Raw genomic sequence first — 22,419 nt, 5'->3', positions numbered from 1 at the left:
CCCCCGTTGAGAACCTACACTATCGGGAAAATTATACATAAAACGGTGGGTAAAAAAAGAAATATTGAACTACTTATCAAATACTTGAGGTATTTGAAAATCTTTTCAGTAAATAAATAACTTTTTCAACTAACTTAAAATTTGTGAATCACTATTGCCTCTATAACAAGCACGATCTGTAAGCATAGCAAGTTCTAAAGGCTATGGACATATTGACAAATAATTTGATAATTTTAACTTGAAAGAGATTATTGCCTTAGAAATAGTTACCTGTTTAAACAATAAAACCTCACTTCATTATTATTATTATTAAATTAAGGCGCGTTACCATCCGAGGTTATTGACGCCCGGAGCTGTTTCAGTGCACTGCCGGTCTCCTTTCTTTAACAATGTTAGTCTCAAATTTTAATTAATAATTTTTATGATATTAAACAGTTGCGAAAAAATTTCCTAAAAATTTTTCAAATTAAAAGATAATTAATTCTTTAAATTAACACTTTTCGTTAATGAAGTCTTGCAAAAAAATCCTTAAGATTGGATGTTGTAATAGTTCTCAAACGGAATAAAAACTTTTAGTATCAACTCTACACGCTCTACATTAAAGATGTACTAGCATTACCTGGGTACAAAATTTAACAATCGTATTCCATTTATCCAGAGCATCCGTCTCTTCTATTTGCCGTAACCTCTCTACAAGTTCTGATTCCTTTTTAGCTGAAGAGGTGGACGGCCCTACCAGCGGTACAGGTGTTGTTAGAATTCCAAACGGTGCTCCACGACAACTGTGGCACATCTCACACTCAGAAGCTGTTCCAAGATTTTCATATGTACAATGTATACACTGCCACGAACGAGACTCTTCTGAGCTGTTTGAGACGTTAGTTGAGCTGGATTTACGCAGATTTCTCCCAGCTTTCTGTACAAATTGAGAGCACTCAATTACATTCAGAGTTTATAATGCAACAAAATCATTTCTGGTATCCTGCCCCTTGTATTGTATAGCGTAAAACAAACTTTCAAATTTGACTTTTCACTAGGAAAATAGTTCTACTAAGATAGTTTTCAAAAATTGGTTTTTTGTATGGTCTGCACAAAATCCAGTATGAATCATCCAACTTTCTCAGGCCCAACAATTGTAATTTATTTGATTAATTTTAATTGTCTATACATAAAATTAATTTCTAGGCAGTTCAGGTCGTAGTTCGGAGGTCAGCATTGCACAGAAAAATTTCCGGACGCCAAACCCAACAAATGTTGACGCACCATCATAAAAAAAATAATAAAAATAAAACTAAATAAATTTTTTTTTAAAAAAGTTCTTAATTTACTAGTAAATGTAAAAGATTCTAATGCCCGTCAGAAAAAGCGCCAACAAATCGGGTAAGTATAGTTTCAATTTTAGGGTTAAATCTTTTTCCCCCTGAACGCCCGAAACAATTTTTTCACAAAAATATTTAAAATGAAAACGATTTAACTACAAAATAGAAACAATCATCATTCTAAGTTTAAAAAATATTGTAGTAGCCACATTTGAAAAAAAAACAAACTCAAAAACCTTATCTGTGATTCGTATGACTTTGTGAGGAGCTAAGGTAAAAATAATCTGCGAAAAGATTCAAATAAAAGTGATAGGCGTTTTCATGATGTATAAAGTAAATTATTGGAATTAGACTAGGGACAGTGGATTTGAAAACTTCTAAAATTAAACCATTTCTTTTTATTACCTGCTTAGGAATTGCACCTCCACTGCTAGAATGTATAAGCTTCTGCTTGCCGTGTCGAGGTGATGGACTTCTAGCCGGGTCGCTACCGCCTGAAGTGTTCTTACCAACATCAACCACTCGCAGTCTTGACGATGCTGAAGGTGCTGTTGGTTGTCCTTGACTAGTTGAACGTGCCTTACACGCTTGGCAAAGTAGGGTGTCCAATGGATTACGCAACGTACACTGCCAGCATGTCCAGAATTCACCTTTACGCAAGGTCATATCACGTGTTGCGGTTACGCTGCGTAATTTTGAACCTCCACAAACGACACAAGCTTTTGCTGTACTACTATTGACTAGTGTGCATTTTCTAAAAACAAATAATCAGTTATTTATTAACTACTTTTGCCCCAATCTTACAAAACACACAGCACTATTACTAATACGTCAATACCTAAAAAGAAAAATAATAGGCATAATAAAATATATGACCGTTTCACAATTAAACTATTTTTCAATTTCACTTTTACCTTTAGTCTGATGGGAAGAAAACATCCAACTGTTATTTTGCTAGGTCAAAACTTGTTTGCTGTATCGCTGGGTAACTTTTGACGATATTTTTAACATGATTTGTTTTTAAATAATTATCTATCAAGGATATTATCAATATTTACTTTTGCTTAATATTGCTTTACCACTCTAACATAGTTCATGTTTTGCAGCGGTCACATGGAGTATTAAAACTGTCCGGTAGGACAGTTTTATAAGGGTTGATCGTCAAAAACTACACGAAAAAGCGTAACGTTGAAAAAAAAAACCAACAATTTTTTTCTTTTTTTCTATAAAAGATAAAATTCCTAAATTTTCTTTCAAATATAGGGCAAATCCTTCTTTATAAAAGTGATTTTTTTGCAACATCGTAGGGCAAATAGATTTCAAAAAAAAAGTTGCTTCAAATGAGTAAAAACGGCATTTTCCAAAAATGTTGTTCTTGTTCTTGTTACATTTTTCGTAAACAAAGTAGCGCCTAAACGCGCGAACTTATTTTCATGAATGGGGGTGTCATTCGATACAGAATTTTATGTAGATGTGCCTTTTGGGGGTCTCGAAGCTGTACTTCAAATGTGAGAGTAGTTAGCCCCATGTATATAAGGCCCCATCAAAATTATTATTACTAATAACTCTGTAAATTTTAGCCTAATTTTGATAAAATTTGGTAGGATGCCAGGGTTAGGGCTCCCCTTTGTAACATTAAAGCGTAGTTCTGCTCTTCTTGCAACAAGTGGAAGTTTTGCAATCGTTTCAAATTATCGTCGTAGGAACCTATTTTCGTCAATGTCATTTGTGTCATTCACAAACTGTCAAAATGTCAGTGTCATTTGATTCAAAATTTCATGTAGATTTGCATTTTAGAGGTCTCGACTTTGAGCAGCTTTAGGGGGAAGTTCACCTCACGCGAGAAAGGCCCCCTCATTACTATTATTAATAATGACACTGCAAATCTTCCCTTGACTTTGATAAAATTTGGCAAGACAAAGAATTTAGAGTGCGTGACATTTAAGTGTCATTTTGCTCTCACACCTACTGAGAGGAAGTTTTGCAATCATGCCTTATTCAGTTTGAATTCTCTTTGCCCTTTTAAGAAAAAGAACTGTTTTCCCTCTTTAGAAATTATGGTGATCACAACTTAAATTCACTTACCTCCCTTAAAAGACAAGTAACACTTATTTTTAGAAAGTTTAATTATAATTTACACATTCAATTGTAACCATTATTTAAGCTAGCAATTAATTAAACTTGCATTTTTACATAACGAAAGCTTTTATCAAAACTTTATCGGTAAAAGTTCAATACAAAAGTTTATTCTAAACTTATCCATAAAAAGTTTGGTATTATTTATTTTTATCCTTTTACAGTCAGAGACATACAGAAGCGGTTGGCCCACTTAAAAATTATAAATGTGTTATAAAAAATTTATAAATGATATAAACATAAAGTGTCATAAAAGAGTTAAGAGAGGAAATAAAAAGTAATCTAAAGAGTAATAATAAATAAAAATAATTATCCATCAAATAAGAATCAGACATAATATTTACAAATTAAAATACCTATATCAAGTAAATTGAAAATTTTCTAAATTAAAAGTGAACACTTCAAAGAAATAAAAATAAAGTAAAATAAAAATAAAGTAAAATAAAAATAAAGTAAAATAAAAATAAAGTAAAATAAAAATAAAGTAAAATAAAAATAAAGTAAAATAAAAATAAAGTAAAATAAAAATAAAGTAAAATAAAAATAAAGTAAAATAAAGTAAAATAAAAATAAAGTAAAATTAAAATAAAGTAAAATAAAAATAAAGTAAAATAAAAATAAAGTAAAATAAAAATAAAGTAAAATAAAAATAAAGTAAAATAAAAATAAAGTAAAATAAAAATAAAGTAAAATAAAAATAAAGTAAAATAAAAATAAAGTAAAATAAAAATAAAGTAAAATAAAAATAAAGTAAAATAAAAATAAAGTAAAATAAAAATAAAGTAAAATAAAAATAAAGTAAAATAAAAATAAAGTAAAATAAAAATAAAGTAAAATAAAAATAAAGTAAAATAAAAATAAAGTAAAATAAAAATAAAGTAAAATAAAAATAAAGTAAAATAAAAATAAAGTAAAATAAAAATAAAGTAAAATAAAAATAAAGTAAAATAAAAATAAAGTAAAATAAAAATAAAGTAAAATAAAAATAAAGTAAAATAAAAATAAAGTAAAATAAAAATAAAGTAAAATAAAAATAAAGTAAAATAAAAATAAAGTAAAATAAAAATAAAGTAAAATAAAAATAAAGTAAAATAAAAATAAAGTAAAATAAAAATAAAGTAAAATAAAAATAAAGTAAAATAAAAATAAAGTAAAATAAAAATAAAGTAAAATAAAAATAAAGTAAAATAAAAATAAAGTAAAATAAAAATAAAGTAAAATAAAAATAAAGTAAAATAAAAATAAAGTAAAATAAAAATAAAGTAAAATAAAAATAAAGTAAAATAAAAATAAAGTAAAATAAAAATAAAGTAAAATAAAAATAAAGTAAAATAAAAATAAAGTAAAATAAAAATAAAGTAAAATAAAAATAAAGTAAAATAAAAATAATAAAAAATAAAGAAAAGGAGGGATTAGCTATGAGGTTAGCATATTGGACTCCCACGCGGAGGTCCCGGGTTCGAATCCAGCAGCTGACCCTTATTTTCTCTTCCTAGGAGCTTCTTACAGCTCACTGTCCGGTGATGGACAGTGTCGTCTGTAACGAGAGAACACTGTCCGGAGGCCGGCAGTGCACTGGAAAAAGCTCCGGGCGCTAATAACCTCAGCTGTTGATGCGCAAAAAAAATAAATAAATAAAGTAAAATAAAAATAATAAAAATAAAGTAAAATAAAAATAAAGTAAAATAAAAATAAAGTAAAATAAAAATAAAGTAAAATAAAAATAAAGTAAAATAAAAATAAAGTAAAATAAAAATAAAGTAAAATAAAAATAAAGTAAAATAAAAATAAAGTAAAATAAAAATAAAGTAAAATAAAAATAATAATAAAAATTATAATTCAAAATGTATAAGAAAAGAAAAATAATAGAAATACTGACAATAACAAATTAAAAATCATACAGCAATTTGCAAATAAACATAATCTACTAACCAAAAATTAATATTAATAATCATTGTACAAAGCGAAAAAAAGGTCAATAAAATAAATGTGCAGAAAAACAATAACTTGTCAGTAATATCGTAGTGAATATCAACAATTAATCAAACTAAATAAGCAATTTTCTATATTTTAACAAGTTAGTAAAAAAGAAGAAAATGTCTTTAATTTAGACAAATGCCCTGGCTCCAAGAAGGTCAATAAATTTATTAACTGTTGCTCATTACTAATGGAAGGCAGAAAATGTTTAATTATAAATTTATTTCTTATGGAATCAAATGCTGGACAGACTATAAAGTTATGAACTAAATCATCCGACTGGTTCAGATTACAAAATACACAAAATTGAGTGGTATCAAAGCGAAATTTCTCTTTATTTATATAAATATTAAAACATTTTTTATGAGAAAAATGTAGTTGTGCGATTAGCCTCAATTTGTTAATGTGAGCATTGAAAGTAAGATAGAGTTCACAAGAGTAAGAGAAGTTACAAAAAAATCTGTAAACGGTACTGTAACGGCTGTTTAAAACAAAATCTATATCCTTACTGAACAAATTATTTTTGAGGGAGACTAACAAATTATGGTAGTTATCATGAACTAATTGGGAATCGTGAGACTGCCAAATATGATCTACTCCTATAGAAATTAATATCTTCTCATTTCTGCCGCCCAATTATATGGCACGGAAAATTACACAGTTCTAGCAGTCTAGAATAGCATATTTTAGGCAATCGAGAATTTGGCATTGCAAGTAAAGATTGCCACCAATTTAACATGCGTTTAAAAATTTTAAAATGTGTGTGACATCTACCAGTTTCCAGTCTAATGTATGAGTCAGGAGTGGATCTTGAAAGGTGTAATAATAATTTTAAAAATCTTAATTGGCCCCTCTCCAAAACATGAGAATAACAAGGACCCCAAACTTCCGATAGATATAATAACACTCTCTCAGAGATGGCGTCATACAGATGGATTCTGGCTTTCCAAACACCACATTTAGATGATTGCAACAAGGATCGAACTGCAGTTGTAGCAGTACTAATTCTAGCTAGAAAGTGTTCACTTGTTCTAATAAATTTAGCAGAACGAAAAAACGGGACGCCTAAGTAGGTGAACTGACTACAAAATTCAATCGGTTGTAGGTTATACATTAAAGTTTAATGTTAGAAGAATTACCTCCTTTAGTAAACATCATTGCAAAAAATTTATTTATGTTCACAGTTAAGCTATTTTCAGTACAATAATCGTGAAGTATATTAAGATTTCTTTGGGCCCCAAACCAGGTAGGTGAGAGTAGCACCATATCGTCTGCATATAATATCATATGTAGATCTTTTACATCAGTTATAGCGAGGCCGATAGAATTTCGGCTAGTAAAAAATTCCACAATATCAGACACGTACAAGGAGAAGAGCGAGGGACTCAAAATTTCTCCTTGTAAAACTCCCTCAGTTATAGAAATCTCATTACTTGTGATGAAACCATCAGAAATTACCATTGCAGCATTATCATAGAAATTCATTAAATGTAAAAAATTTTTACTCAAGCCCAGATTATATAATTTAAACCATAATTTATAACAAAAACCTTACAGTTTAAAAAGTTAAGTATAAGGGTTGATTAAACGCCAAAAGGTACACAAATCAGCAAGTACCCAACATTTCATTCATACTTCTAGAATCGTATTTTTTAGAATGTATTAGATGTCACAGAACCTTATGCTGGCCTTTTATAACCCATAAATATTTTTCTGTTAGAATAATAAAAGATGTATCTCATCATCATAGTGAGTATTAAAAAGGCTCTTCATTTTAACCCTGTTCCAAATTATTCTTGTGATTTATCTTTATTCTGAATAATCATTATTATTCACTCGCACATTAAGGAAGAAAAACGGAAATTTAGAGTTGGCGAATTACTGTTGTTATTTGAATTACAGAGTTCAAACGAAATTACAGTCTTGAATTCGTCTTACGTGAGCAAAAATTACATAGTTAATAACAAATAAGTAATATTGGTAAGTATAATTCATTCATTTTCAAACTTTAATTTAATCTATCCCTTTAATTGAGAATATGTTGTAAAGAAGTTAAAGTACCACCAACTAAAAATATGCATATCTATTTTGTATTTTACACGTATTACATTGTGGGGGAAAACTCCTAGATAAACAATGTAAATGAAGAAAACTTTATTAATAATAATTATAATTAATAATAATAATAATAATAGAGGGAAGGGATTAGCTATGCGGTTAGCATACTGGACTCCCACGCGGAGGTCCCGGGTTCGAATCCAGCAGCTGACCCTTAGATTTTCTCTTCCTAGGAGCTTCTTACAGCTCACTGTCCGGTGATGGACAGTGTTGTCTGTAACGAGAGAACACTGTCCGGAGGCCGGCAGTGCACTGGAAAAAGCTCCGGGCGCTAATAACCTCAGCTGTTGATGCGCAAAAAAAAAAAAAATAAAAAATAATAATAATAATTATTATTATTATTATTAATTACATATTATCAATGCTTAACTACTGCGTAAAGTAAAAATCAGTTTAATTTCAATAGTTCACTATGAACTTAAACCGACGATTTTTACTTCCTTCAGCTGCGCTCAACTTCCACTTAAATCAGATGTCAAAAACCAAAAACAAAATAAAATCGGTATGTACTTTGGTATATGCATTTTTAATTTTAACGTAAAACAAGTACATTTGTAATTAACTTTTTTTTCTGTTTAAACCAGTGCATGAATAGTTTAAAACCTCCTAAACAATCTAAATTAAATGAGTGCTACTCATTACTGACAAATATTTTATGCATGAAAATGGCCAGCATAAGGGTCTGTGACATCTAATACATTCTAAAAAATATGATACTAGAAGTATGAATGAAATGTTGGGTACCAGATGATTTGTGTACCTTTTTGGCGTCTAATCAACCCTTATACTTAACTTTTTAAACTGTAAGTTTTTGTTAAGGAGATTTTTGTACCTTTTGGATAGATTTTTTTTTTTTTGTTCCTTGGTTGGAACAAATTTATGTATCCAATGATTTTTTAAATGTATGGGTATCGGGAATAATTAGTTGGAAGATCTAGAATGAAAAAAAAATTGACACAAGTTATGGGGAAGTGGTAACAAGTTCGTACGTCGATAATTTGAACGATTGCAGAACTTCCTCTTAGTAGGTGTAAGAGCATGTTGGCACTTTAGACTCACGTAGGGAAGCTTTAACCGCTTCTTCTTGCTGAATTTTAGCAAAATCGGACTAAACGTAGAAAGAGTAGTATAATAGATTTAGAGAGGGCCCGACTTGCGTAGGACAAACTCCTGTCCTTATGATGCACAGCATCAAGACTTCTAAAATGCAAATCTATCTAAAACTTCGAAATACATAAATGACCATTCATTCATGAAAATAGGTTCACGCATTTATAATTTGAAACAATTGCCATACTTCCCTTAATAGGTGTAAGAGCAGAACGTCGCTTTAATGGTACGTAGGTGAGCCCTAACCCTTTCATCCTGCCAAATTTTATCAAAATCGAGCTAAGATTTAGAGAGTTAATAGTAATACTAATTTTGGAGGGAGCCTCACATAAATGAGGCTAACTTCTCCCCGATGTACAGCGTGGAGACCCCCAAAAGGCCCATCTACATGAAATTCCGAATCGAATGACACCTCATTCATGAAAATAGGTTCACGCTATTAGACGCTACGTTGTTTACAAAAAAAGTAACAAGAAGAACAACAACAACAAGAACAAGAACATTTTCTGAAAATGCCGTTTTTGCTCATTTTCAGCATCTTTTTTCTCGATATCAATTTAATCTACGTAGTTGCAATAAAATTACAGTTATAAAGAAGGATTTGCCCGATATTTTAAAGAAAATTTGGGAATTTTATCTTTTATAGAAAAAGAGAAAAAAAAATTCAAAGTTGGGTGTTTTTCAACGTTACGCTTTTTCTTGCAGTTTTTGACGATCAACCCTTATACAACTGTCCTACCGGACAGTTTTAATTATGATTAATAGAGTCAAAGGCTCTTTTGTAATCGACGAAAACGGCAAAAACTTTACGTCTTTTTAATCTGAGAGAGACATTCATAGCTGCAGCCACCGTAAAAACACAGTCACGACATCCTCGCCCTTTCCGGAACCCCATTTGTTCCTCTGGAAGTAAGTTCCTAGATTCAACCCAATTATATAATCTATTATAAAGAATATTCGTAAAAATTTCAACAATACTATTAAAAATGGCAATGCCTCTATAGTTATTACTAGGGAACGGATTCGTATGTATTTACATATTTTTTTCTAGGCAATTTACAGACGTTTTTCAACTAGAAGTATTCATACTGACACTTTTTAAGCCGTTTGAGTCTACTTTTATTTCACATATTTCCACATATTTGGATGTTATCACATATTTATACATATTTGATTAAAATAAATAAATATTTCTAAATATTTAATCAAAATATGTACATATTATTCATTTTGGGCATATTTTCATAATTGGGAGGTGGTTGACAGGAACTGTGAACCACAGACTGTAGGGCTGTGAATCACAGTGGGTACAATGGTTATTGTAATTTACACAGAATGCTGCTGTGTAAGTGACGGGCACTTGTTAGTTCTTTGAAGTTGTCTGACGTTGTCTGTTCTTTCAGCTCGTTCGTTGAAGTGTCCAATTCATTTAGTTCGGTCACTTAGTGTATTCTTTTTTGGGTGAAATGCCACGAACATAGGCCTCAAACAAACAACTGTTGCTAAATATCTTCGCGAGTTTCCAGCAGAACTTTTTCGAAGTGATGGAGACATTTTGTACTGCACAGCTTGTGACAAACGTGTTTCTTGCTCTCAACGTTCCCAAGTCACCCAACATATTGCCACCGGATCGCACATAGAGAATAAAAACAGAAAGAAAGAGAGGACGTCCTATCAAGCCTTCCTTACATCTCCATCATCAAGTAAGTCTACTTGTTAAGTAAGTACAGATCTGTGTCGGGCTTTGGTTAGAGCAGATATCCCTTTCCACAAACTTAAAAATCCTCATTTCAAAGGATTCTTAGAGACCTATATTGGGGAAGAAATGCCTGACGAGAGCACTCTGCGGAAAAAAAAACTACCTGGAAGATATCTATAAAGATACACTAACCAAAATTCGAGAACATATCAAAGATGGACCGATTTGGGTTTCAATTGATGAAACCACTGACGTTGAGGGCAGGTATATTGCCAATGCAGTTATTGGAAAACTTGACAGTGATGCTGATGTGGACTCAAAGCCATTCCTTTTGAACTGTGAGGTTCTCGAAAAATGCAATCATTCCACCATTTAACGATTCTTCGATGCCTCAATGCATATCCTATGGCCCAGTGGAGTTTGGAACGAAAAAGTTCTTTTGTTTCTCTCTGATGCTGCCCCCAACATGGTCAAGGTTGGGCAATCTATTCGGGTATTTTATCCTAAGATAATTCATGTAACGTATATTGCTCATGCCTTGCATCGAGTAGCAGAAACTGTGCGATCTTTGTTCAGTGACGTAGATTCCTTAATCTCCTCGGTTAAAAAAGTGTTCTTAAAAGCACCAAGTCGCATTAAAATGCTAAAAGATCTCTATCCAGACTTGTGCCTTCCACCAGAACCAATATTGACAAGATGGGGTACTTGGCTGGAAGCAGCTCAGTATTACTATGAAAACTACAATAAAATCAAGAATGTCATTTCACATCTCGAAGACGAAGCAGTAGCGATAAATACAGCCAAGTCTTTATTCGAGAAACCTAATTTAAGGAACCTTGCATTCATTTCTGACAATTGCGTATTTCGTGCACAAGCCATTACCCAACGTGAGTCCCAAAATGTTCGACTGACAGAAAACGTGTCCAACGTTAAAAAAGTCATCGAAAAGGTGGAAGGAATATCTGGGAGTAAGGGAGATCTGATCAGATCAAAACTGGTAGAAGTACTGAGCAAGAACAAAGGGTGGAAGACCATCTGCCAGATTTCTGATAAAAGTTGTATAAATCATTATAACTTGTAAAAACAAATTATTTTGTTCCTAATAAATTATTATAAATTGTAAAAATGTTCTTGTCTTGTATAAATAATTATAACTTGCCCCCCCAAAAAAATCCATTTTCATAAAAAAAATGTCTATTTTACTTAAATATTCCAGAAAATATTTTAAGAAAATCAAATATTTTCCACATAATTGACGAAAATAAATGCATATTTTAATTAAATATTTGGCATTTTTAAATCGATAAAAATCCGTTCCTTAGTTATTACAGTTTAAAATGTTAAGTATGTGGGCGAATAAATATTCGCCCACAAGTATAAGGGTTGATTAAACGCCAAAATTTTATCAAAATCGGACCAAGATTTACAGAGTAATTAGTAATAATAATCTCCTTAACAAAAACTTACAGTTTAAAATGTTAAGTATAAGGGTTGATTAAACGCCAAAAGGTACACAAATCAGCAAGTACCCAAAATTTCATTAATACTTCATTGATATCATTTAAGAAATTTTACTGCATTAACTTTTCATTGATATTTTTAGAATTTATTAGATATCACAGACCCTTATGCTGGCCACTTCATTTATAATAATTTTTTGTGAAAATATTTTTTTTTTCATCATAACTAAATAGAAGCTTATTTTAACTCTATTCCACATTATTTTTCTGATTTATCTCTATTAAGCCCTTTATTCTGTGTAATCACATACACATGCACATTAAAATAAAATAAAAAGACAAAGGTAGTTCTGATTACTATTTTAATTTGAATCACGAAGTTAGAACAAAATTTGAATCTTCAATTCGTCTAACAGAAGTATTTGAGAACACAAGTAACACAGAGTTAATAACAAGTAAATTATTCATTTCTCAGTTGTAATTTAATGCAGTCCCTTTAATTGAGTACTTGCCGTAAAATACTTTAATAATTAACTGTCCTAAATATGTGCAAATCTTATCTATTTTATATTCCATATATACATATAAGATTGTAGGAAGAACACCTAGATTAAGAATATAGTTGAAGAAAACTATATTGTTTAATATTAACCCAGATTAATTATTACCTTTTTTTATTGCGCATCAACAGCTGTGGTTATTAGCGCCCGGAGCTTTTTCCAGTGCACTGCCGGCCTCCGGACAGTGTTCTCTCGTTACAGATAACACTGTCCATCACCGGACAGTGAGCTGTAAGAAGCTCCTAGGAAGAGAAAATCTAAGGGTCAGCTGCTCGATTCGAACCCGGGACCTCCGCGTGGGAGTCCAGTATGCTAACCTCATAGCTAATCCCTTCCCTATTATTATCTATTATTTTTAACCCTTGAATACATAAAATAACAATCACTTTAATCGAAAAATTAACTTAAACCGACGATTTTTGTTTAAAAACTAAATAAATGAAATAAACATAACGTTTTACTTTTCTACCTGTGATTAATAGTTAGATTAGGTACAAAAATCTCCTTAACAAAAACTTACTGTTTTAAAAGTTAAGTATAAGGGTTGATTAAACGCCAAAAGGTACACAAATCAGCAGTACCCAACATTTCATTAATACTTCATTGATATTATTCAAGCAATTTTACTGCATTAACTTTTCCTTCACATTTTTTAGAATTTATTAGATGTCACAGACCCTTATGCTGGCCATTTTCATCTACAAAATATTTACTCAAGTAGCACACCATTTAACTTAGATTGACTGTAATATCTATTTATCTATAATAATCAAACTATTAATCACAGGTTAAAAAGAAAACGTCATAAAAAATTATAAAAAAATATGAGGCTAAAAAATTCATAAACGTTTTTAAAAAAATGCTTACACCAACATACATCAATGATTTTATTTATTTATTTTTATTTTTAAATAAAAATCGTTGGTTTAAGTTCATTCTTCGATTAAAGTAATTGTTATTTTATGTAGTAGTCAAACGTTTGTAATAATAAGTAATAAATAATCTGGCTTTATCGCAAATAATATAGTTTTCTTCAATTACATTCTCAATCTAGGTATTCTTCCCACAATGTTATATATATGTAATATAAAATAAAGAAAATAAAGATATGCATATTTTTAGGACAGCTAATTATTCCAGTATTTTACCATAAGTATAATTAGAGGGACTAAATTAAATTACAATTGAGAAATAAGTAAATATTGTTGAACAATCTACTTGTTATTAACTGTGTGTTATTTGTGCTCACGAATATTTCGGTAAGACGAATTCAAGACTGAAATATTGTTTTAAATACTCCGTGATTCAAATTTAAACAGTAGCCGACTCTAACTTAGTCTTTTTCTACTTTAACATGCATGTATATGTACAACTTCAGAATAAAGGGCATATTAAAGATAAATCAGAAGAATAATTTGGAATAGAGTTAAAATAAAGTACCTATTTAATTACGAAGATATAATATACATTTTATCATAATTGTAACAAAATAATATTATGAATGAACTGGCCAGCATAAGGGTCTGTGACATCTAATAAATTCTAAAAAATATTAATGAATATTAATGCAGCAAAATTGCTTAAATAATATCAATGAAGTATTAATGAAATGTTGGGTACTAGCTGATTTGTGTACCTTTTGGCGTTTAATCAACCCTTATACTTAACATTTTAAACTGTAAGTTTTTGTTAAGGAGATTTTTGTGCCTTTTGGATAGATTTTCCTTTTTGTCTATTTTGCAAAGTTACATATCTGCTTTACAGATTTTTTAAAATTTGGAATAAGCCATTCTATCATTATAACCTGATAAGGTGTTAAATCGGAACCGTAACTACCACTGGAGAGATCTTTTTAAAGAATGATTATAGTTGCGGTCCCCAAACCATCCTCAATAACAATTTTTTTTAGAAAGCGTTTTGAATGAAATAGGAAGGTATTTGTACGTAAATAGCAAAATTAAACTGCGATTTCAGTACTTCCTTTTAAGAGGAGCAAGAAAAATAAACTGTTATTACAGTACTTCTCCCTAAAAGGCAAAGAGGCAAAGATTTTTTAATCGAACGACAATTCATTGATTTAAATCGGTTCACTCTTTGATAATTTAAACGATTGCAGTACTTCCTCTTAGTAGGTGCAAGAGCATCAGCAACGTAGAGGAGCTTTAGCTTTAACCACTTATTCGAGCTGAATTTTATCAAAATCGGACTAAGCGTTATAGAAATATTGGTAATAATAGTTTTAGAAAGGGCCTTATTTGGGTGGCGCAAACTCCCCTCCTTATGAGGCCCGGCTCGAGACTTTTAAAGTGCAAATCTGTACGAAATTTCGATTCGAATGACACTTCATTCATGAAAATCAGTTCACGTGTCGATAATTTGCAACGATTGCTATACTACCCCTTAACAAGTGTAAGAGCTGATCGCCGCTTTAATGTTACGTAGGGGAGCCCTAACCCTATCATCCTACCAAATTCTATCAAAATCGGGCCAAGATTTACAGAGTAATTAGTAATAATAATTTTGGAGGGGGCCTTACATTAAGGGGGCTAACTCCTCCCCCATTCGATGTACAGCGTCGAGACCACCAAAAGGCACATCTACATAAAATATTGAATCGAATGACACCTCATTCATGAAAATCGGTTCACGCGTTTAGGCGCAACGTTGTTTACAAAAAAGGTAACAAGAAGAACAAGAACATTTTTTGAAAAAGCCGTTTTTGCTCATTTTCGGCAACTTTTTTCTCGAAACCTATTAGATCTGGGTGGTTGCGAAAAAATTACAGTTATAAAGGAGGGTTTGGAGTAAGATTTAAAGAAAATTTGGGAATTTTATCTTTTATAGAAAAAGAGAAAAAAATTGTCAAATTTGGGTGTTTTTCAACGTTACGCTTTTTCGTGCAGTTTTTGATGGTCAACCCTTATACAACTGTCCTACCGGACAGTTTTAATTAAACTACTTGCTGATTTGTGTACCTTTTGGCGTTTAATCAACCCTTATACTTACCATTTTAAACTGTAAGTTTTTGTACCTTTTGGATAGATTTCCTTTTTTGCTTTACAGATTTTCTTAACATTTGGAATAAGCAATAATTTCATTACAACCTGATATGGTGTTAAGTCAGACCCGTAACTACCACTGGAGAGGTCTTTTAAATGAACGGTCCCCAAAGAATCTGCAACAACAGTTTTCTTCGGTAAACGTTTCAATTAAAATTGGAAGGTATTTGTGTGTAAATAACAAAATAACAAAATTGGTCGTAGTTATTGATTATTAAGGCAGGCCTTACTTAAGTGGTGCAAACTCCGTTTCTAATGTTGAAAACTCGAGATCTACAAAAGCTTTATTCTCATAAAATATCGAATCGAATGACAATTCGACGATTGACGTAAATCAGTTCACGAGTCGATAATTTAAACGATTGCAATACTTCCTCTAAGTAGGTGTAAGAGCATAGTAGCACTTTAGAGTCACGTATACCACTTCTTCGTGCTAAACTTTATCAAACCGGACTAAGTGTTATAGAAATAATTAAAACTGTCCGGTAGGACAGTTGTATAAGGGTTGACCATCAAAAACTGCACGAAAAAGCGTAACGTTGAAAAACACCCAACTTTGACAATTTTTTTCTCTTTTTCTATAAAAGATAAAATTCCCAAATTTTCTTTCAATCTTACTCCAAACCCTCCTTTATAACTGTAATTTTTTTGCAACCACCCAGATCTAGTAGGTTTCGAGAAAAAAGTTGCCGAAAATGAGCAAAAATGGCTTTTTCAAAAAATGTTCTTGTTCTTGTACTTCTTGTCGTTGTTGTTCTTGTTGTTACCTTTTTTGTAAACAACGTAGCACCAAAACGCGTGAACCGATTTTCATGAATGAGGTGTCATTCGATTCATTATTTTATGTAGATGTGCCTTTTGGGGGTCTCGACGCTGTACATCGAATGGGGGAGGAGTTAGCCCCCTTAATGTAAGGCCCCCTCCAAAATTATTATTACTAATTACTCATGGCCCGATTTTGATAAAATTTGTTAGGATGATAGGGTTAGCGCTCCCCTACGTAACATTAAAGCGGCGATCAGCTCTTACACTTGTTAAGGGGAAGTATAGCAATCGTTGCAAATTATCGACACGTGAACCGATTTTTATGAATGAAGTGTCATTCAAATCGAAATTTTTTACAGATTTGTACTTTAAAAGTCTCGGCACCGTGCCTCATAAGGAGGGGAGTTTGCCCCACCCAAATAAGGCCCTTTCTAAAACTATTATTACCAATATTTCTATAACGCTTAGTCCGATTTTGATAAAATTCAGCTCGAATAAGTGGTTAAAGCTCCTCTACGTTGCTGATTCTCTTGCTCCTACTAAGAGGAAGTACTGCAATCGTTTAAATTATCAATGAGTGAACCGATTTAAATCAATGAATTGTTCGATTAAAAAATCTTTGCCTCTTTGCCTTTTAGGGAGAAGTACTGCAATCCTAGTTTATTTTTCTTACTCCTCTTAAAAGGAAATACTGAAATCGCAGTTTAATTTTGCTATTTACGTACAAATACCTTCCTATGTTATTCAAAACGCTTTCTAAAAAAAATTGTTATTGAGGATGGTTTGGGAGCCGCAACTACAATCATTTTTTAAAAAGATCTCTCCAGTGGTAGTTAACACCTTATCAGGTTATAATGATAGAATTGCTTATTCCAAATTTTAAAAAAATCTGTAAAGCAGATATGTAACTTTGTAAAATAGACAAAAAGGAAAATCTATCCAAAAGGTACAAAAATCTCCTTAACAAAAACTTACAGTTTAAAATGTTAAGTATAAGGGTTGATTAAACGCCAAAAGGTACACAAATCAGCAAGTACCCAACATTTCATTAATCCTTCATTAATATTTAAGTAATTTGACTGCATTAATTTTCATTAATAAGTTATTTTTTAGAATTTATTAGATGTCACAGACCCTTATGCTGGCCACTTCATTTATAATATTTTTTTGTTATAATTATGATAAATCACATATATACGTACGTACATGCATGTTAAAGTAGAAAAAGACAAAGTTAGAGTAGGCTACTGTCTTGAATTCGTCTTACCGAAATATTCGTGAGCACAATTAACACACAGTTAATAACAAGTAGATTATTAAACAATAATTATTCATTTCTCTATTGTAATTTAATTTAGTCCCCCTAATTTTACTTATAGTAAAATACTGGAATAATTAGCTGTCCTAAATATATGCATATCTTATTTTCTTTATATTACATATATACAACATTGTGGGAAGAACACCTAGATGGAGAATGTAATTGAAGAAAACTATATTATTTGCGATAAAGCCAGATAATTATTACCTATTATTATAAACGTTTGACTACTTCATAAAATAACAATTACTTTAATCAAAGAATGAACTTAAACCGACGATTTTTATTTAAGAAATAAAAATAAATAAATAAAATAAACAAAATCATTGATGTTTGTTGGTGTAAGCATTTTTTTAAACAAGGTTTTGAATTTTTTAGCCTCATATTTTTATTTTATTTTTTATAACGTTTTTCTTTTTAACCTGTAATTAATAGTTTGATTATTATAAATAACTAGATATTACAGTCAATCTACAGTGCTACTTGAACATATATTTTGTAGACGAAAATGGCCAGCATAAGGGTCTGTGATATCTAATAAAATCTAAAAAATAACTTATTAATGAAAATTAATGCAGTAAAATTACTTAAATATTAATGAGGTATTAATGAAATGTTGGGTACTCGCTGATTTGTGTACCTTTTGGCGTTTAATCAACCCTTATACTTAACATTTTAAACTGTAAGTTTTTGTTAAGGAGTAGTAATAATACTTTTAGAGTGGGCCTTACTTGCGTGGGGCAAACTCCCCTTCTTAAGTGGCACAGCGTCGAGACTTAAGTGCAAATCTGTACAAAATTTCGATTCGAATGACATTTCATTCATGAAAATCGGTTCACGACTCGATAATTTGCAACGATTGCTATACTACCCCTTAACAAGTGTAAGAGCTGATCGCCGCTTTAATGTTACGTAGGGGAGCCCTAACCCTATCATCCTACCAAATTCTATCAAAATCGGGCCAAGATTTACAGAGTAATTAGTAATAATAATTTTGGAGGGGGCCTTACATAAAGGGGGCTAACTTCTCTCCCATTCGATGTACAACGTCGAGACCCCCATAAGGCTCATCTACATAAAATTCCGAATCGAATGACACCTCATTCATGAAAATCGGTTCACGCTACGTTGTTTACAAAAAAGGTAACAACAACAACAATTTCTGAAAAATGCTGTTTTTGCTCATTTTCGGCATCTTTTTTCTAGAAATCTATTTCATCTATGTTGTTCCAAAAAAAAATACAGTTATAAAGAATAAGAATATTAAGAATCAATTAAATCATCAATGGAACTATTTTGTTGATAAAAGTATAACCTTCTCGCGGAAGGTTATACTTCTTACAGCTGTAAAAAAGTATATACTTCTTAATGCTGTATACTAGTATATTTAAAAAAATATTTTTATATTTTTTAATAATGGGTTAATATTAAAACTAAAATTATTAAAATTATTTTTCAAACAATAATTTACATTAAAAGTAAAAAAAAATAATAATTGTTTAAAAAAGCCTAAATATTATTTCAACTAGAAACTATCAGGTTAGCATGTTAAAATGGGCAGCCATTACTCAAGTCAGTCTGGGTCCAACAATGGCGGAGGGTAGAGGCCATGTGTTTGGTTCTGAATAAGTACATTTTTGTTTTATACTTAAATCAAGTAGCATTCAATAGTTTTAAGTTAAATTTATTGCAAAATATTGAGACCAATGCAGCTGCACTTTAAAAAATAAAATTATTTGCTTTTATTATTTACTGGTTAAAAAAGTGGAAGGTTATGGGAGACTAAGATCTATCCTAATCAACTAAACTTTTTAATTCAATTGAATTAATACAATTCATTAACTTTTATTTTCTTTTAATTAAATATTAAATAATTTTTTTAATTTAATTAAAGTATGGCTGCATTAATTAATAAATCTCAATCGAATATCGTATCAGTGACTTTTGATCACTGACCATTTACTTTGAATTCTAACTTGAAAATTTGATTTCTTTAAATGTTTACTATCTCTACTTCGATTCAATTTTTAATAGATTTATAGAATTTCGCATGTAGAACTATCATTAGAATTCTGAATTCAAAGATTTTTTTTAAAACACCGTTTTATTACTGTCAATTTCAAGTTAAATTTTTATATAATTCGTTTATATGAAATTCGTTCACAATTCAAACATTTATATCTCTATTTCTTCTTTTCGGATTGTAATGAAATGTTTTCGGAATTGTAAAGAATAGTAAGCTCCATAAATGGTGTTAATCGCATTGTTCTAGTCTCAATTGTTATTGTGATATGGAAGGTTAAATTTTGAAGAATTACAAACTCTTATGAATTTGTCTAACGTGAGCTAAAATTCTATAGTTAATAACAAATAAATAATACTTGTAATTGTAATTCATTAATTTTTAAACATGAATTTAATGTAGTTGTTAAATTGAGTACTTGTAAAAAAGTTTTAGAGCCAACTAAAAATATTCATATCTATTTTATATTACACGTATGTTCGTAAAAAGGGAGATTACGTCTAGGTGAGTTACTAATAATGTATTCAGTGTCTTTTATGAAGTCCGTGACAGGAATTTTGTTAGAGGGTAGAGCAAATTTGGGGCCTAGACTCAGTAAGTAACCTACTACGAAAAAACCAACCCAACTCCACCAACCATCAGACTACCACCTCATACCATTAGACGTAATCTCCCTTTTTACGAACATACCAACTTCCAAAGCAATAGAAATTATCCTTAATAAATGGGATACCCATATCAAACAAACCACAAAAATGGACAAACAAGCTTTTACAGACATCCTTCAATTTTGCATTAACACATCCTATTTCTCTTACCAGAACAATTTTTATGAACAGATAAAAGGACTAGCGATGAGAAATCCCTTATCGCCAGTCATTGCAGACATAGTATTAGACGACCTTTTCGACCAAATTACAACTAACCACCCATACATTTACTTTGCCAAAAAATACGTAGATGATACAATTCTATGCATTAATTCCACAAAAACACAAGAAATACTTGCACTTTTCAACAACTATCACCCCTCCATACAATTCACAATAGAACAAGAAACCAACAATCAAATTCCTTTTCTTGACCTTCTGCTCATGAGAACAGATACAGGACAAATTAACACAAAACCTACAAACTCAGGCGGTCTCCTTAATTTTTACTCCAACCAATCCCTATTTCAAAAAACAAACTGCGCAAACAATTTCATCTCACGCAACCTAAAACTTACATCAACCCAATATCATCAGGACATAATAGAAAGGTCAAAAACAATTCTTCAACTCAACAACTACCCCCTCAAACACATTAACCACGCCATCAAATCATACTACAAAAAAACCAATCCAACCAACTCATCAAGAACAACAAACTTACAAACACACAACGACACTAACCTATCCATAGAACCCAAAAAATATGCCTCACTACCATATGTACAACCACTCACAAACAAATTAAAAACATTACTACAGAACACAATAATCACTACAAAAAACACCAACAACTCAAAAAGACAATTTTTTTCGAAGCTAAAAGAGCAGACTAAAAAGGACAAACAATCAAATCTTATATACGAAATTGAATGCAAAGACTGTCACAAAAAATATATACGCGAAACATCACAATATTTAAAAAAAAAAAGACTGTACCAACACTCTTACGACACAAAACTAAAAAAGAACACCACAGCACTTTCCTTACACAGCACAGAAAATCATCACACTTTCGATTTCCCAAACACAAAGATACTTAATTCAGAAACGAACACACAAAAAAGGAAAGTGCTAGAAATGATATACATATCTAAGACAGAAAACAGTTTAAACTTCAAAACAGACACGAACAATTTAAACAACATATACGCAAACTTACTACAAAATACTTGACAATTGGCAACACTGACTTCCACACAACCTAACACATATTACACATAGACCGATCACACTCAGTCCATGAACAGACAAGACAGAAGACACACCAACCCTGAAATGTAATAGTATTACTTTCTAAACTAGGTAAATAATTTTTGTAAATTTCGTTTTATTATACATATTCATTTCAATAGAATCATTGTTAACAAACTGTAAATATGTTCCACAGCCCTGAAGATGACCTAGCCCTGGGACGAAAGCTCGGCAAAATAAATTTTACTCGACTGAAATGACATTTTTTTTTTATCCTAGTAAAAATTAAGGTAAAAGACAAAAAATAAGGATTTAGCCCTTCGAACTTAGTAACTTTTTTCCTATTATAACGGTTCTCATTCGGAAAATTCGCGTTGAATTCAGCTGCCTACCCTGAGATTTCTACATAACGTCTATCATATTTATAATCAAAATCAAAGAAAAAAAGTGCACATTAAACTTGAACTTAAATTTTTATTGTTAATAAACACTTATATAACTTTTTGAAGAAAAAATCTTATTGGGAAGCAATTTTTAATAAGTTCATGAAAATAAAACTTGTTCAAAAAGTTAACGGAAATTTTGGAGACCTCGTTCTATAACCATACAGTCTTTAATTTTCATTGTAAAACGTAAAAAGCCCTATATACATGAATCTAGTAATTTTAAAGCAGGCGTTGCTAACCATTCGAGGTTGAAAAGGATTAATAGTGGGCGTGTGCCAGAATAGAACCCTACTTCTTAATAATTTGAACTCCAACGATTATTCGTTTTTGAATAACGGTGGATATGGACGGACGGCAGAAGACGCAAAAGTCACATACCATTTTTTAAAAAACACTTTTCCTGTCTCAGGGAAATTCAAAACGGATATTATGGTGAAAATTAAAATCGAAAATCTGCACGATTACAATACCTTTTAGAGCAAGAGAAAGTAAAGATAATTTTATAAAAACTAACAAGAGTAT

The 22,419-nt window shown here is 30.8% G+C and overlaps 1 protein-coding gene across 2 annotated transcripts in view; it reads right to left on the bottom strand.

Moving 5' to 3' along the window:
• sol (calpain 15 small optic lobes) overlaps positions 1-22,419 on the bottom strand; it is an 80,200-nt gene that overhangs the window by 34,000 nt on the left and 23,781 nt on the right. For both annotated transcript variants that reach the window (XM_074138205.1, XM_074138206.1), the window contains exons 7-8: positions 1,725-2,073; positions 620-916 (exon numbers count right to left, since the gene is read on the bottom strand). In XM_074138205.1, coding sequence (XP_073994306.1) covers positions 620-916; positions 1,725-2,073 — 646 coding nt within the window. The remainder of the gene's footprint in view (positions 1-619; positions 917-1,724; positions 2,074-22,419) is intronic.

This window comes from Rhodnius prolixus, unplaced genomic scaffold (genome assembly GCF_049639745.1).
Source record: "Rhodnius prolixus isolate KJV_2025 unplaced genomic scaffold, Rpr scaffold_11, whole genome shotgun sequence".
Taxonomy (NCBI): Eukaryota; Metazoa; Arthropoda; class Insecta; order Hemiptera; family Reduviidae; genus Rhodnius; species Rhodnius prolixus.
The sequence above is the reverse complement of the archived record's forward strand: the minus strand, read 5'-3'. Positions and strand labels throughout refer to the sequence as shown.